The following is a 17,218-nucleotide window of genomic DNA, read 5'->3' as shown; positions in this document are numbered from 1 at the left end:
CTGTCAGCCCCACACAGCTGATCAGCAGGGATGTGTGGGGTTGTACCCACATTAAGGGGGTCTATCCTGAGGATAGGCCATTGAAATATCAAAATATTGAACCACTCTTAAAACCTTAGAGGGGTTAATCTATGAGTAATATAAAAAATGAGAAGACATCATATAGTACATGACCATCTCATTCTGAGGGCTCATGCACACGACCGTATGTTTTTTTGCGGTCCACAATAAATACGGATGACATCCGCGTGCATTCCATAATTTGCGGAACGAAACAGTTGGCCCCTAATAGAACAGTCCTATCCTTGTCAGTAATGCGGACAATTATAGGACATGTTCTACAGAAATGGAATGCACATGGAGCAACTTCTGTTTTGTTTTGCCAACCTATTGAAATGAATGGTTCCAAAGAAAAAAAAAGCATGGACACAGAAAGAAAATATGTTTGTATGCATGAGCCCTAATTATGTGAGAACCAACCCTGTACCTCACATGGATCCTTCCAATTCATTGCTCTCTGTCAGGCTGGCAGCTCAGGGGCGATTGCTTTCTGCTGCAGCGCTTTCCCTGTAACTGTCACAGCTTCTAAAAAAAATTCTGGCTGGTGGCAGTTGAACATACTACACATATTGTACACCAGGAGGCAATGTTTCAGGCTGAAATAAAATGACATTTAATGTTGGGATAACCCCTTTAAGGACCAGGTTTATTTCCATAACTACCAGTAATTTTTCAGTTTGTGCCTGTTCGCATTTAGTCAACCGTAACTTATTTTTTTAAATGTATGACTTTATTCAAGATTTTATTGAATGATTATTTAAAAATGTGTTTATTGTCCTGCTTGATTTTATTTACTTTTATCAATGTTTATATAGCTCTTTTAAAAGGTGTTGTCCAGCCCTTTTTCAATTCATGGTCCATCCTTAGAATAGGCCATTACTAGCTGATTTGAGGGAAGGAGGGGCTGAGTCTGACGTCCAGCCCCCCCCCCACCCCTAAATCAGCTGTTCTGTGTAGCTCTGTCGCTGAAAGCCAGCACCTGTGCTACAGAAGGCCGCCAACATTGTAGGGGACAGTGCTCATCACTGCAACACTGCTCCCATCGACTTCACCAGTAGGCGCTCTGCAGTGACCAGCTCTGTCCACTACAATGTTGACAGTGCAGTGTAGTGCTGGCATCAGAGCTACACAGAACAGCTGATTGGCAGGGCTGCCAGATGCTGATCTGCTAATGATGGCAATCATGAGGATAGGCCATCACTTAAAAAAAGCTGAACAATCCCTTTGAGAGAGTGATACATATATATATATATATATATATATATATATATATATATATATACACATCTCCAATTTTTTTTTTATTATTGTGATACTTCTATTTGTACATATACAAAATACAGGCATCCTATGTCTACTCTAGCTGGCAGCGACACAGGACAGACCTGGGTGCCTATGTTAACACCTCGCTTGCCAGTGTATAAAAACTGACCATAGCAGGTGGCTATTGATTCCTATTTAAAGTGAGCCAGCAGCTTTCAAGGTGCTAAAGAGGTTAAAAGGCCACCATAGGGGTTATCTTCAATCCTAACCACCGGCACAGAATAACTTCCACTCTCTTATGGCAGAGCTAGTGGGTACAACATGCTAGTGGGCCCACATGTACATGTGTTAACATACTGCTCCATCCCATGTTACATGCATGTGAAGATGTTGGATGGCGTTAATGAGAACTTCATGTTCTAGAGATCATGAAAATGGTGGAACTGAAAATTATGAAGTGTTTGAACTTCATTATACAATGATTAAGCTTTATTCCATAAAACCAACCACTTTAGGCTTCTTTCACACGACCGATACGAATTGTGTCAGGGTGCGTTCAGTGAAACTTGCACCATTTCGCAAGCAAGTTCAGTTAGTTTTGTCTGCAATTGCGTTCAGTGTATCAGTTTTTTTCCGCATGGGTTCAATCCGTTTAGATGCATTTTTCACACGCATGGAAAAAAAACTGAAGATTTACAAACATCTCCTAGCAACCATCTGTGAAAAAAGCATTGGATCCAGACTGCATCTGGATGCAATGCGTTTTTCACTGAAGCCCCATTCACTTCTATGGGGCCAGGACTGCGTGAAAAACGCAGAATATAGAACATGCTGCGATTCTCACGTAACGCAGAACTGATGTGTGAAAAAAAAAAAAAAAACTCATGTACACAGACCCATTAAAATGAATAGTTCCGGATTCAGTGCGGGTGCTATGCGTTCACGTCACACATTGTACCCGCGCGGAAAACTCATTCATGTGAAAGAGGCCTTACAATAAAACTCTCTGGCAGACAATTATAGTTGAGGGGAAAGTAGAAATATTAGTATGTTTAATAAAAAAAATAAATGTGATCCAAAGGGTCATTTATAGACGTCCACTCTCCTGACATGTTGTCTATAAATGATCCCCCCCCCCAATACCAACACAGGCACGGAGAGCCAGCAGCTCTTAAAGGCTTATACCAGTCAGGCTATGTTAACACAGCAGTATTCAGGTTTGTATTTTACGTCAGCAATTGTAAGCAAAAAAAAAAAAAAGGAACCTACAGAGAGAAAGTAAAATGTTAAGATTTGCAACTCTTGTGATATATATATTTTTTTTTTACCCACTGCTTACAAAATACTGATACAGACCTGAATACCGCTATAAGAATGAGGAAAGCGGCAATAAAGCTGCTTCGGGTGCATACCACTGAACCAAACTAAGATCATTGTGTTCAGATGACCGGTTAGAGTCCTTATTACCACTGCAACATGTGGTCCTCCAAGAAAGCGCTGCATTTCAGCTGTCTGACACCAGCCATATGGTGTCTACCGCAATGAGATTAGGACCTATGGCTGGCCATGCACATTGGATAGCAGTCTCTTCTGGCCTATCCTTACAAATGCTCGTTTGGTTTAGCGCGTATATGTCCTGAACAGGGAGGAAGCTGCTGACAGGCACCGGCTTATCTCCAGAGAACAAAAAAAAAAATCAGGCAGCGTAATCCAACTGCCTGACAATCAGCAGACAGCGGAGCCCCCCCATATACATTAGACCGGCTGCCAGACCTGCCGAAATCGCTGCATTCAGCATCCATTTATCTAATGTGTATGACAAGCTTAAAAGATAGAAATAAAATTTAAAAAAACCTTACTCTTGAGCCAGTCCTATGCAGTGGCTGGAAATTTTGGCTATTTATTCCATTAGTAAGCTGTAATAAATCAATGTAGGAGCGTCGGTTTCGTATTGCTGAAAGCTTTCATGTAGGGAGACGGAGAATGGCGAGGTGTGGTTTAATAAAACAATAAGAAAACGTCTTTGTCACAGAACTTCTCTTTTTTCCAAACAGCAATTAAATCATTCACACAAAAAAAAAATTGCAAATCTGGTAAGTAATCACCCCCTGTATGCCAAAGGTAACTACTTCACCCCTCAACTGCAGCTGGCAGTCACACATAGATTTCCAATTGATATTTACAACAGATAAATCCTGCAACTGCCGCTGAGGGGTTTATTGGAAAGTCCGATAGGATGTACTGAATCACAGGCATTTCCTCAGCAAGGCAGCCTCCATTCATTCCATCAGAAGAAAGAAGTATTTCACTGATACTTTCCTGGATTTCGATCTAGCTGTAGACGGATATGTACATTGAAATCACTGCAGTCAGCATGGAGAAGGGTGCACTCTGTATACTGTGACATTGTAATAGTGATATGCTGCCATACTGCCAAGGCTGGAGAAGACGTGGGGACACTGAACATGGAGGAGTCAGTCAAAGTGGGTACCTCCTATGCTCTCTTGTATAAAACCCTGACCTGGATAACCGCTTTTCAGTAATGAAACATACAAAGGAAGGGAAAAGACGAGTCACTTAAACTAGACAGAAATATGTTAACCTATATTTGCATTAGAATTGTTGTCTGTATTTTGTACCATGGAGTAACTGAAGATGTACCCACCACTAAGCTGCACAACCAGCTCATATCCCACAGAAACCGCAATGCTATGACATGATGGGCAAAATAACAATGGAAAAGAAAAATATATATATCCGAATGCCCACTCCTCCTACCAAATCTAGTGACCCACAACCGCTTACTCCACGTTGAGCAGTCTTCACGGTACCTGCGTTGTATCGCCACCCTGAGCTAGTAGTTCAGTGTCTTAGACATTATTTTTTTATATAACAAACTCTGTACAAAGGAGCTGAGGACTGTTTGTGGATAAAGGAAAGGGGCAGATGTTTCCCCTTAAATCTGCTGTGGTCTGATTTGTAAAACTGTATTAAGTAGGATACAGTTGCACATTTCATAGAAGGGCCAACCATTCTAGCTCGCTTTCTACAAGACTTATTCTTTTTAGCAGTCTATTAGATAATCTGAGTCCCAAACCCAATCTTTAAAAAAAACAAAACATTATAAATCTATTTCAAATAAAATAACCCTCAAAACCACCAATGAAAGGAGCAGTAGTTTATCGCAGAGCACCCTCGCCCGCTTCCATTTATATCACCGCTGAGCCCTTTCCAGGGCATGCCAGCACAGAGCCAAAATGGAAATCCTGGCATCCTCTTGGTTAAAAGAGCTGGTCAGGCTGGGGGAGGGGTGCCTGGTAAGTGTCTCATTTTGTCTCTCTATCCCTTACAGAGCAATAAGTTCCGTTAAAGTTTAAGTTCGTTGGCAATTTTGGAGGCAATGTTCTTAAATGCCATGGAGGTGCCTGAAATTCTCTTGAAACGCACACCATTCAGGGAGAGCCGTGGAAGCTTGCACACCTCCATCTCCCACTGTACATAGCTGTCGTGACCCGGGGAGCCATGGACACAAAGCAGCATGTACTTCTCTTGTGACTCATGTTGGCAATTATTGGCATCCAGCACTTTGCAGATTTCACTCATCATCTCATTCGGCTCCATTGAGCTGGTGGTTTTCATGCTCCATGTGAAGCGCAATGAGCGTGGCTTGGAGTCCCTCAGGTCATCTTTCTCTGGAACAGTCAAATGAGGTCTGGAGAAACAGACAAGATACAAATCAAATAGACTATCATATAAAAAGTATATAAAGATGTTGCTTTACCAAATTGTAGTTGCAAACCTATAGTTGAAGAAAAAAAATATGAAGATTAACGGGAGGACATACGGAACACTTACATGGCGACTTTTCAACTGCAGATCCGCAATTTTCAGGCTCCTCTTCTGTCATCCAAGAGTGCCGCACAGCACCCTGTGTATTCACAGCCCAACATACTTGCCCAATCCTGCTCTTGAAATGGCCAAACTTAATGCTGTATAACACTGGCCAATAATCGCCAACGGCGGCAAATCACACTGTCTAATGACGATCTGCCGCCGGCAAACCGCTAGACAACATGGGGACAAGCGATGGCATAGCGTTCATAGCTTCATGTAATAGCAGCAGTCTCCTCCGCTAGCTAGCAAGCGATTCCCTCCCGACAATTTCTTGCTGATCTGCCTGTCTAATACAGGCTTTAGGAATTGTCTTGTGCCACCAAATGCACAGTATGGATCAGGCAGTCTTGGATGGAGAACAGGAGCACGAGGATTGGCAGATCTGCAGCTAAACAATGAAAAGGAAGGCACCAGGTAAGTGTTCTGTCTGTGCCCCAGCTAACGCTAATTTGTTTTCTTAAACTGGAGGGTTGCTTTAACTTATTTAAAGGGGTTATCCAATAGTATACTTACCCCCCGCCCAATGCCCAAGCCCCTCCTATAGACGATACTTACCCGGCCCCCAAAGCTTCTCCCTGTCGCATGGATGAAAAAATCTGCCAACAGGGGGAGCAGCCAATAGCAGGCCACGATGGTGACCAGCCTCCCTAGCATCACCCACGATCAAAACATATGGCGACAGGGAGATGCAGTGGCCGCCATGCAGGAATCCAGAGGGACGCAGGTGCCGCAGACCGGGTAAGTATCGTCTATAGGAGGTGCCCGGGCATTGTTGAGGGGGGTATTTCTACTATTAAATAATCCCTTTAAAAGAACTTCAGTAAGCGGCTACCCTCCACATAGATTACAGAATTAAAAATGTATGCCCTTTCAGGCCCCATTCACAAGTGTGAAGTTTCACACAGATGTCTGCATCTAAATCTGTGCCAGATCCGCCAACAATCTACATCCTATACATGTGGATGGGGTTTCCGCTACTCCGTTCACATGCAACAGCAAATGTCTGCATGGATTTTTGTTGTGTGGTGAAAAAAACATGCCATTAAATTAAATGGCATGTCACTTATTTCAGATGGAAAAAAACTAAGTTTAGCCCCACTGAATGACAATGGGTAAATCCTAGAGCGAGTCTGCAGCACACCCACAGCTAATGCGTGGCAGGTAAAGGTAAAGCCTGGGATTTGTTGCAGAAATACACATTCGATTTTACTCGGACGTATGATCATACAGATATAAAACTTTTGCTGACGGCCCTTTGATATCGGTAAGTTGTGCCTGTTTTATCTGCTGTGGTTCTGGATGAAAAACTAAAGCATCACACTGCCCTTAAATCAGTGAGCATCCATTGGATGCTAATACTAGGCAGGATATAGATGTCACTACTTTTAGGGCATGTTCAAAAGTGGCATCTCTACCGCAGGTAAAAGTGTAAATTACTAAAATTAAAAGTAAAAATTTCTATAAAAAATAATTATAATAATACACTCCAATTTCTTTTCTTTCATATGCCTTACTCGGACATGTTTATGCTTAAAGTTCCAATAACCTCCCTAAATGGTTCTCAACAAAAATAAAAAATACCAAAAGACAATAGTACTGAGCAAGTGCCACTCACTTTATCTGTTATATGGAGATATTAAAAAGAAAAAGCCACATAAAACAATTACTGTGTCTCATGTATCAAAGATGGGTTGTTATGGTTGGCAGCTTACCCCAGTAACTGCACATACCCAGCTCCAGTCCTAGAACACCAATGCCATATGAGAGTTACAGGACTGATGAGAGCTAAATTCTGATGTGCAATCTGTACCAAAATTACAGTAGAGGATGTGACTTTTCTTAAAAGGATGGCCCAAGATTTTTTTTTAAATAGCATGGACAGAGATAGCAAATCTTAGCAGGAATATTTGTTATGTTGAATGAAAACAGCAGCGATGCCCATAAGTACAGCAGATGACCACTGCGGGCAATAAATGGCCCAGCAGTCACATGGCTGCAGTATCAGGAAGGGGGCTTGGGTGCCAAGTATACATTATTTTTTATTATTATTATTATTATTATTATTAAATCCATGTCCCTGCCATTTCTTAGCACCTCTGACTACCCCCTTTTAACAACAATGACTTGCAGCAGGAAAGAAAAAAAAAAACATTTTAAAGCATTCTGCAGAAACTAAAACCTGACGTGGAACCTTTCACGTGGAAAGCCCACAGATTTAACCAATTGTACTGTATGAGTGAAATCAATAGCAGGAAGTGTGTTCATTCAGTTTGAAGGTGCAGATTCTCTATGTGGTGTATTGACCAGGCCTTAAAAGCTTTTCATAAATCACTGCTGATCCACTGAAATGTGCTGTTCTGCAGCGGTAAATACTCATGAGCTGTAGAAGACAACATAGTGCAGCGCTTCAATACATCAGGATCAAAATTATTTAGGATCAGATTCCAGAAGGAAAGAAGAATAAGAGCGAGCCCACAGAGAGAGCAAGTGGTTCAGGGAGTGAACAAGGAAACAAAAAGGTAAGGGCGCAAGAGTTAAAAGTATACTGCAAGCTCAGCAGGAAGACGAGGTGGAAACAGGAGAGTGATGGCAAATAAAAAATGACATGAGATAGGAAATGATTAGGGATGTGAAGAATGCTACCAAGACAATGTCATGGATCTCTCACCTGGTGCTCTCCACTCGATCTTTCCCTTCTGGTTCATTTGGGTTCCTCAAAAGAGAGAGGTAAAAAAACAGGCTGTTCAATGTGTGCACTCTGAACTCCACTGCGCATGGCTCGTCGACAGCTTATGCTTTCTCATATCCTTATTGTAATACAATTTAACAAGCATTTTACTTTTTTCCCCAAAGATGAACCATCCAACTATGTAATAAAAAAACTGCTTTTAAGGGAAAAGATCTTCCAGAAATTCTGAGGTGGTCCTTATTCAGAAAACTTTTTTTTTAAAGATTTGGCATTGACATGATAAGTGACATGATTTTTATTTCGTAATTAGAAGGGTTGTCAAGAGCAGATATGCATAGTAGGATATTTAGCAAAAACTCCCACAAAACCAACTACATTTTCCGTTCGGATACTTGCGCTTTTCTTGGGCGTAGTAAGGTAAATGTTGCATTGATCAGCAATGAATGAAAAACTTTTGAGAATACCAGTACGTACAAAATATAATATGAATCTAATGTCTACATAGAATATTGTTAAATACTGCTATGCTTTAAAATGTACCTCCAAGGATACTCTGTGTTGCAATGTTGCGTCTCTCCACGCCTGGCGTCAGATGGAGCGGTTCAATATCTCCGGAGGTACACTTTTAATCTATGTCTGCTCCCATGCAGGAGATTTGGAGCTCTGCACCAAAAAAAAAAATAGCGCTCCAACCACAATATATACGGTACAAGCGCTGTGTTCTCTTTACCTGCTCGCTGTCGACATTGCAGCCACGGGCAGGTGTGGTTACAGCTCAGCTGTTCCATTTATTTCAATGGAACTGCTCCCTCCCGTTCATTGTATTACAGTCATCGATACTACAATGTCGACAGCGAGCAGGGATTCAGTGAGGAGAAGGCAGCGCTCGTACAAGCGATGATTTCTATTCAAACAGCGATCCTGAGGATAGGTCATCAATATAGCAAAAGAGAAGAAACCCTTTAAAATGTCCCCCCACCTGTATGACCTTATGGGGGGCACAAAGTAAAAAATAAAGATAAAAATGCAAATAAATTAATCAAAAATTAAAACTAGAACACCACTATAGTCTACACAGCTTCTATCTCCTCCTTGTGTAAGCAATCCCAGTATTAAAAAAGCCATAACTGAAATAGGACACAATTCTAAAAATCATTTTAAATGTACTTTGCGCTACAAGAAAATGGAAAAACGTACTCTTTCCCCAATAATTATTTAAATAACCAAACCAAAAAAATATATGGCTTTCGAGGAGGTGAAAAAACACAAGTGTGTCTGGTCATAAGTGGGAGGAAAGGCCTGGTCTTGATATGCCGTACAATCTGCAGGCAGAGCAGGAGGAGCTGAGCAGATTGATATATAGTTTTGCGAAAAACGATTCTGTAAAACTTACTGACAGCGTTCTCTGTGTAAGTGTGTATACAGGGATAGTTATCAGTTACCTTCCCTGTGCACACAGAGCTGAGCACAGGGGTGGTCATAAATTACAAGTTTTACTTAGTCTTTTCCCATAAACCTATATATCAATCTGGTATATACCAATCTGCTCAGCTCCTCCGGCTGTATAACATGCTGACTGCAGATTGCACTGCATCTTGTGGTGACAGGTTCCCTTTAAGGCAATGTTCACAGTGATTGACAGCTTTCCCTGATTGAACTCAAACTGCATGGGAAGGAAAGGGAGAACTCACAGGCGCACTCTAAATGCAGTATTCCTCTGTAAAAAGGTCTGCATTGTCACACTCAAAGTACCCAAAACTATACAGAGCCGAGCTCTGTGCTAACATGAAGACTCAAGTGCTCATGCACAGCAGTCCTGACGATGTATTTCAGCACAGCTTTAAAGGGGTTGTCTCACTTCAGCAAGTGGCATTTATGATGAAGAGGAAGTTAATACAAGCCACTTACTAAATGTATTGTGATTGTCCATATTGCTTCCTTTGCTGGCTGGATTCATTTTTTCTATCACATTATACACTGCTTGTTTCCATGGTTACAGACCACCCTGCAATCCATTAGCGGTGGTCTTGCTTGCACAATATAGGAAAAAGCACTAGCCTATGTGAGCTTCCACTGTCCTGACCACCAGAGAGGCTGACACTTTTTACAGTAGTGTGCAAGCACAACCACCACTGATGGATTGCAGGGTGGTCTGTAACCATGGAAACGAGCAATGTATAATGAGATGTTAAAATGAATCCAGCCAGCAAAGGAAGCAATATGAGTAGTAACAATACATTACTAAGTGGCTTGTATTAACTATCTCTACATGATAAATGACACTTAGACAATGCCTTTAAATGCTGTGGAAAATGTAAAAAACTGGACTCTTGGGGACTCATGTATTAGCAATCAGACGAAACAAAATGGCCACTGTCCCATTAGTTCACACAAAACCTGTCCCGATCACACATGAGGACAAGTTACTTTACAACACTGAGGTAAAGAGCTGCCTCCTCCTCTCTACTTGTTAGGGATTATGGTCTTGAATACAGATAAGAACTTTAGCTGAATCTCTGGGGAATTTAGTTCATGAGGAGACATGAAGTACAGAGAGGACGGACAGAACAGACTGTGGTAATGAAGACTGTAAACAAGTGCTGCTGCTCATTACCACACCTCACCCTCCTCTCATGTCTCCTCATCATCTCCATTCCCACAGAGATTCACCTGTATTCAGGATCATGAATCCTGACTAGCAGAGCACAGAGGAGGATGAGGCAGCACTATGGCTCATTGTGGTGAAGTAACTTGTCCTCCTGTGTGATTAGGACAGGTTTTGTGTACACTGAATATACTTATTATAAAATAATATTTAAGTATTTTAATTTTTTTAATTCCTGGACAACCCCTTTAAGCTACATGCACACTACAGTTGAAAAAAGTCAGTTAAAAACAGACACACTAAGTTTTTCATAGTGATTTTTCAACCATTTGTGCATCCATGCTGCATGTCCGTTTCTCATGCTGTTAAAAATGGCCAAGAAAAACTGATGAATTTTATCATTTTTTTTTTATAAAGATCCCAACCCCTGCAGAGCCCTCAGTACACAATGTTGCCCATAATGGCCCCCAGCAATAATGTCCCCCATAGTGACAATGTCTCCCATAGTGGCCCCATCTATAATAATGCCCCATAGTGGTCCCCATCTGTAATGATGTCTCTCATAGTGGCTCCCATCTGTAATAAAGTTCCCCATAGTAGTCCCCATCTGTAATAATGTCCCCCATAGTGGCCCCCTATCTGTAATGTCCCCCATAGTGGCCCTCATCTATAATAATGCCCCCCATTTGTAATAATGGCCCTCATAGTGGCCCCCAGAAATATTTAATTTTAGCAAAAAAACTAACAAAAAAAAAAGTATTTGGATGCGCAATTTATTGATGAAATCACCGCATGCCCCAAGCATGAGCATGTGGTGATGTCATCATCCTGAGCGCAGGTCTTTCAGCAGGTCCTTTTGAATGAAGGGAGTAGCGACTGCCTCTGCGCGTGGATGAGGCGAGTATTTTATTTTAACTCCCTAGAACAGGGGTACTCAACTGGCGGACCGCGGTCCAAATACGGACCGCGGCCGCCAGTTGTCCGGACCCCGGCCATCCTTCAGAGCGCTGCTCCTCTCCTGCACACTGTGCCGTGCAGGAGGAGGAGCTTACCGGCGCACTTCCGCCTGTCCCACAGCGCAGTGAGACAGGGCTTCCTCCACATGTAAGCGCTCCTCCTCCTGCACACTCTGGCAGCTCTGCTCAATACAGCGGCGGCACAGGAGCTGATGTTCTCAGCAGCGCAGGAGGAGTCTCTCCCTCCCCCCTCTGCTGCTGCTGTCCCCGCCGCTGCCAATAAGAAGAGACGGGAGGAGGAGGGGAGGGGCTGTGGCCACTGCACCACCAATGAAGAAAACTGACCTGTAATACAAATACAGGAGGCGGGTGCCGGAATCAAATAGCCAGCACCCGACCTCTGTGACAGGGAGCTGCAATCAGCTGCAGTTGAGTTAACCCTTCAGGTGCGGTACCTGAGGGGTTAATTGTAGCTGATCGCAGCCCCCTGTCACAAAGGTCGGGTGCTGGCTATTTGATTCCGGCACCCGCCTCCTGTATTTGTATAAGAAACGTTGGTGGCACAGTGCGCCCCGCCCCCCCCCCCCCCCAGTATAAGAAACGTTGGTGGCGCAGTGCGCCCCCCCCCCCCCCTTTATAATAAACATTGGTGGCTCATTGGGAAGTGCCAATGAGGGTTAAAAATAATAAAATAAAATTAACTCACCTCCTCCAGTTGATCGCGTAACTGCCGGTCTCCAGTTCTTACTTCTTTCTTCAGGACCTGTGGTGACGTCACTGAGCTCATCACATGGCCCATTACCATGGTGATGGATCATGTGATGAGCTCAGTGATGTCACCACAGGTCCTGAAGAAAGAAGTAAGAACTGGAGACCGGCAGTTACGCGATCAACTGGAGGAGGTGAGTAAATTATTTTTTAACCCTCATTGGCACTGCCCACTGTGCCACCAATGTTTATTATATTGGGGGGGGCGCACTGCGCCACCAATGTTTATTATACTGGGGTGATGGGGGGCGCACTGCGCCACCAATGTTTATTATACTGGGGTGATGGGGGGGGGCGCACTGCGCCACCAATGTTTATTATACTGGGGTGATGGGGGGGGCGCACTGCGCCACCAATGTTTATTATTTTTAGGGGGGGCGCACTGCGCCACCAATGTTTATTATATTGGGAGGCACACTGCGCCACCAATGTTTATTATATTGGGGGGCACACTGCGCCACCAATGTTTATTATATTGGGGGGCACACTGCGCCACCAATGTTTATTATATTGAGGGGGGGCGCACTGCGCCACCAATGTTTATTATACTGGGGTGATGGGGGGGCACACTGCGCCACCAATGTTTATTATACTGGGGTGATGGGGGGGGCGCACTGCGCCACCAATGTTTATTATTTTGAGGGGGGGCGCACTGCGCCAGCAATGTTTATTATATCGGGGTGATGGGGGGGGGCGCACTGCGCCACCAATGTTTATGATATTGAGGGGGCCGCCAGACGAAAAATTCGGACATGTAGTACTTTTAGTCTGGCGGCCTCTCACCGTGCTGCGCCGTAACTCTGCCCCCATCCCCATTATAGTCGATGGGCACAGAGCAGCGGCACGGCGAAGTAGTGGCAAGATGGATCTGACAGGGTGAGCAGCCTGTCGGATCCGTCCTGCTGCAAGTGTGAAAGTACCCTTACTAATGAGCGCTTCCATCATGGAACGCCCATTAGTACAGCCTTTACCTCCACCGCTACTTGTGCTAGTAAAAAAAAATATATATTACGGTACCTCCACCTCCATTTGCTCACGCTGTGGAGAACACTCCCTGCTGACTAGAAGCTCAGGACAGGACCTACAAGACGCCATCACGTTAGAGCACCGGTCCTGAGCGTGCAGTCAGCAGCGAATGTTCACCGCAGCCAGGTGAATGCAAATTATTTTTATTTTTTTTTGCAAAAGCAGAGAAGGGGGGCACTAATGGGGGCAATACTCTTACTGGGGGCACTAATGGGGACATTATTCTTACTGGGGCACTAATGTGGCCATTACTAATTCTGGGACTTACCCGGGGCGCTCCACTATAACGTCAGAGCGCCCCACGCGCATGTATCACATGATCGCATGGCATCTTTACTGTTGGCATTCAGCTCGGACCTTCACCTGACTGCAGACCCAGGTATGTGGACCTTTAATACAACTAGTTGAGTACCCCTGCCCTAGAAGGTCACTTTGTCCTAGTGTACCTGTTTTTAACAGCTCTAAGAAGTAGAGTTGCACCGGGTATTGAAGTATCGATACGATACTGAGTCTCACTATTTACCGATACTAGGCTGCACAGCCTAGTATCAGTTAAGGAACATGGCGTGCACCGCTTTCAGCGTGCGCCACGTTCTCTTCACTAGCACAGTGGAAAAGGAGGGAGTCCCTCCCTCCCCACTGACGCGGCTGCCGCTGCCACCAGTGGGGAGATAGCAGGGAGGAGGAGGGGAGAAGCTGTGGCCACTGCACCACCAATGAATGTAAAACACATTAATTCAAGTATAGGAGGCAGCAGGTGTCTGCACCGGAATCACATACCCGGCACCCAGCCTCAATAACGGAGCATGTGATCCGCCGAACCGCGGCAATTAACTCCTCAGGTGCCACACCTGAGGGGTTAATTGCCACGGTTCGGCGGATCACATGCCCAGTTATTGAGGCTGGGTGCCGGGTATGTGATTCCGCTGCCGGCACCTGCTATCTCCTATACTTGAATTAATGTATTCAATTACATTGATTTGTGGCGGCAATTCGTTGCTATGCGGGGCGGAAGCGGGCGGTCAGGGTCCTTAACCAGCAGTAACTTTTACTTCAACCTTAAATCAGCGCATCTTTATTAACTTACAATGAAGCTCCGGTAACAGGCAGAGTGGGCGGCAGCATTACGTCACTTACTCACGTGATGCACCTGCTCCGCCTGCTTCATTCATAAAGTGGGCGGAGCAGGCGCGTCATGTGAGTGAGTGATGTTACGCCACCGCCCGCTCTGCCTGTTACCGGAGCTTCATTGTATTTGTAAGGTAATAAAGATCATAGAGCTGATTTAAAGTTCAAGTAAAAGTTACTGCCAGTTAAGGAATAGTCTGAATACTGATGTGGCCGATGTATTGGGAGATCTGTGGATGGCACTGTTATGGAGGATATCTGTGGATGACACATATAGCATAAGATGCTATACAGTGCCATCCACAGATCCCCCCTAACAGTGTGTCATCCACAGATCCCCCCCCCTAACAGTGTGTCATCCACAGATCCCCCCTAACAGTGTCATCCACAGATCCCCCCTAACAGTGTGTCATCCACAGATCCCCCCCTAACAGTGTGTCAATCACAGATCCCCCATAACTTGTCTTTTTTACATTGTAATGCAAAATTTTAATAATTATGTAACTCCTAAATTTGTTTTAATATGGCCTTTGAAAATAAATTTAAGTCAATTCATATAAACCCCTTTGTCATTTTGGTGTTTTTCCCCGATTAATCAATGAAATTATTGACAACTAATTGATTATTCAAATAATCGTTAGCTGCAGCCCTAGACCAGAGTCCAACAAAGAAAAAAACTGAAATGAGGAGATAACACCAACTAATTAGTGCTATTCTAATATCTGTGAATTATTTCAGTCTCTGCAAAATCTAAAAACTAATATGCAGCATGTGGCTGTAATGTACCACAGCATATTAACATATTACAAAAAAATAATATTATACCCAACATCAAGTGTTGCTCACGACAACTCAAAAGTATGATTCATAAAGGCGCCCTATGTATGCAGAAGGTGAGGAGGAAGCTGGTGGGTGGTATAAACTGCATCTGACTGCTTATTATGCATCGGCTATGAGGAGTTAGGCTGGGGGAAATCTGCAGCAACTCATCTCTTCACTAATGCTTGGATTAAAGAAGTGCTTCTCAATTATTTTCTGTCATGCCCCCCCTAGGAAGAAGAAAACATTTCGCCCCCCCGCACGACTGTAAATAGTATCATTTGTCTATAAAATTGTTATAAGTACACCTCTGCATAACACTGTATCCTTATTAACGTATAAGAGAATAAAAAAAGAAAGAAATGTGGATCGGACACACACTTATGGGGGGATCTGTGGATGACGGACACTTATGGGGGGATCTGTGGATGACGGACACTTATAGGGGGATCTGTGGATGACGGACACTTATGGGGGGATCTGTGGATGACGGACACTTATGGGGGGGATCTGTGGATGACGGACACTTATGGGGGGGGATCTGTGGCTGGCACTGTTATATATGTGCCATCCACAGACCCTCCACCCCATAACAGTGCCATCCACAGTGCCCCCCCCCAGCCCATAACAGTGCCATCCACAGACCCCCACCCCTTAACTGTGCCATCCACAGATTCCGTGTGCCCGCCGCCGTTTAAAGTTATTAAACATGCCCCCCTCACTCCTAATAGTACCGTATATCCGAATTTCTTCTGTATAATGCCGGCAGGCGGGCCGGCGCGTCCCTCAGTGACGTCACTTGTCTGCGTCGCCTGCTTAATTCATAAAGCAGGCGGCGCAGGCACGTGACATCAGGGAGTTACGCTGCCGCCCGGCCCGCCTGCCGGCATTATACAGAAGAAATTAGGATATACGGTACTATTAGGAGTGAGGGGGGCAAGTTTAATAACTTTTAATTCAATAATACATTTTATATTAGTATACCGGAGGGAACGGGGCTATAGTACAGTTACCGCACTGCCCCACCGCTATTGCCGGCCCCCAGCTCCTCCTCCCAGTCCCTCCCCCGGCCCCCGCTCCGTACATCGCGTCCAGCGCCTGCGCCGGCCTCTGATCAGACGGGAGATGAGCGCTTCCACAATGGAAGCGCTCATCTCCCTGCCGCATATTACTCTGCGAGCTGTCGGCCGCCCGGCGCCCCTGTTGCTATGGCGCCCTGTGCGGCCGCACAGCCCGCACACCCCAAAGGCCGGCCCTAAACGAGCCCCCCTTTACGGAGCCTGGCGCCCCCCCTGGGGGGCGCGCCCCACTATTTGAGAAGCACTGGATTAAAGGAACACAACCTAGAAAGGGATGTCAAAAGGTAAACCAGGACTAGAGTTGCCCTTGGGGGTTGCAGATAAAGGAGTCCTGCTGACCTGTTTCACTTTCAGACTGGAGACTGATAGAGGAAAGGGAGGAGTCGAGGCATAATGATCTTCTTGTCCTACTGCAGACAGGACACAGTAGGGAGGTGCCTGCTCCAGGCCTCCAGCCACTTACAGTTTTATAGTTTGCCACAAGATTGGGCCCCTCTTCTGATGACCTCCTGAGACACAGAAGATTTCTCAGTTTTAACTGTACTATGACAGAAAACAGGATCAAAGGGAAAGAGAAGATGAAAGGAGAAAGTGCTCCTAGATAGCTGCTGAGGTTAATACAAGGTAAAGTACCGTATTTTTTGCCCTATAAGACGCACCTAGGTTTTAGGAAACGATTAAACCGCATAAATATACAGGAAAAATGAACTTTCACGCAATGAACCATAAGTGAGATTCTCTAACAGCCCAAAAAGTTGGGAGGTATGCAATGGTCATATAGCCTAAGCGCAGCTCAGCACCAATGAAGTGATTGGGACTGAGGTGTGATACCAAGCACTGCCGCTGAACAATGTCTGGTGTGTGCATGGCGAGGTGAGAGAAAGCCGCAGCACTACTGCGAGCGCTGCTGCCTTTTCAAACAGCTGATTGG

The 17,218-nt window shown here is 44.6% G+C and overlaps 1 protein-coding gene across 7 annotated transcripts in view; it reads right to left on the bottom strand.

The window, feature by feature from the left end:
- Window positions 1–2,650: 2,650 nt before the first annotated feature.
- The window catches only part of MARK2 (microtubule affinity regulating kinase 2), a 160,419-nt gene continuing 145,851 nt past the window's right edge, over window positions 2,651–17,218 (bottom strand). For 5 of the 7 annotated variants that reach the window (XM_040409014.1, XM_040409012.1, XM_040409013.1 and 2 more), the window contains 2 exons: window positions 7,886–7,930; window positions 2,651–5,035 (listed from right to left, as the gene is read on the bottom strand). In XM_040409014.1, coding sequence (XP_040264948.1) covers window positions 4,690–5,035; window positions 7,886–7,930 — 391 coding nt within the window. In that variant the 3' untranslated portion in view covers window positions 2,651–4,689. The remainder of the gene's footprint in view (window positions 5,036–7,885; window positions 7,931–17,218) is intronic. The other 2 variants (XM_040409018.1, XM_040409019.1) reach the window with 1 other exon arrangement.

Source organism: Bufo bufo, chromosome 10, assembly GCF_905171765.1.
Source record: "Bufo bufo chromosome 10, aBufBuf1.1, whole genome shotgun sequence".
NCBI classification, from domain to species: domain Eukaryota; kingdom Metazoa; phylum Chordata; class Amphibia; order Anura; family Bufonidae; genus Bufo; species Bufo bufo.
This window is presented reverse-complemented; position numbering and strand designations above follow the sequence as displayed.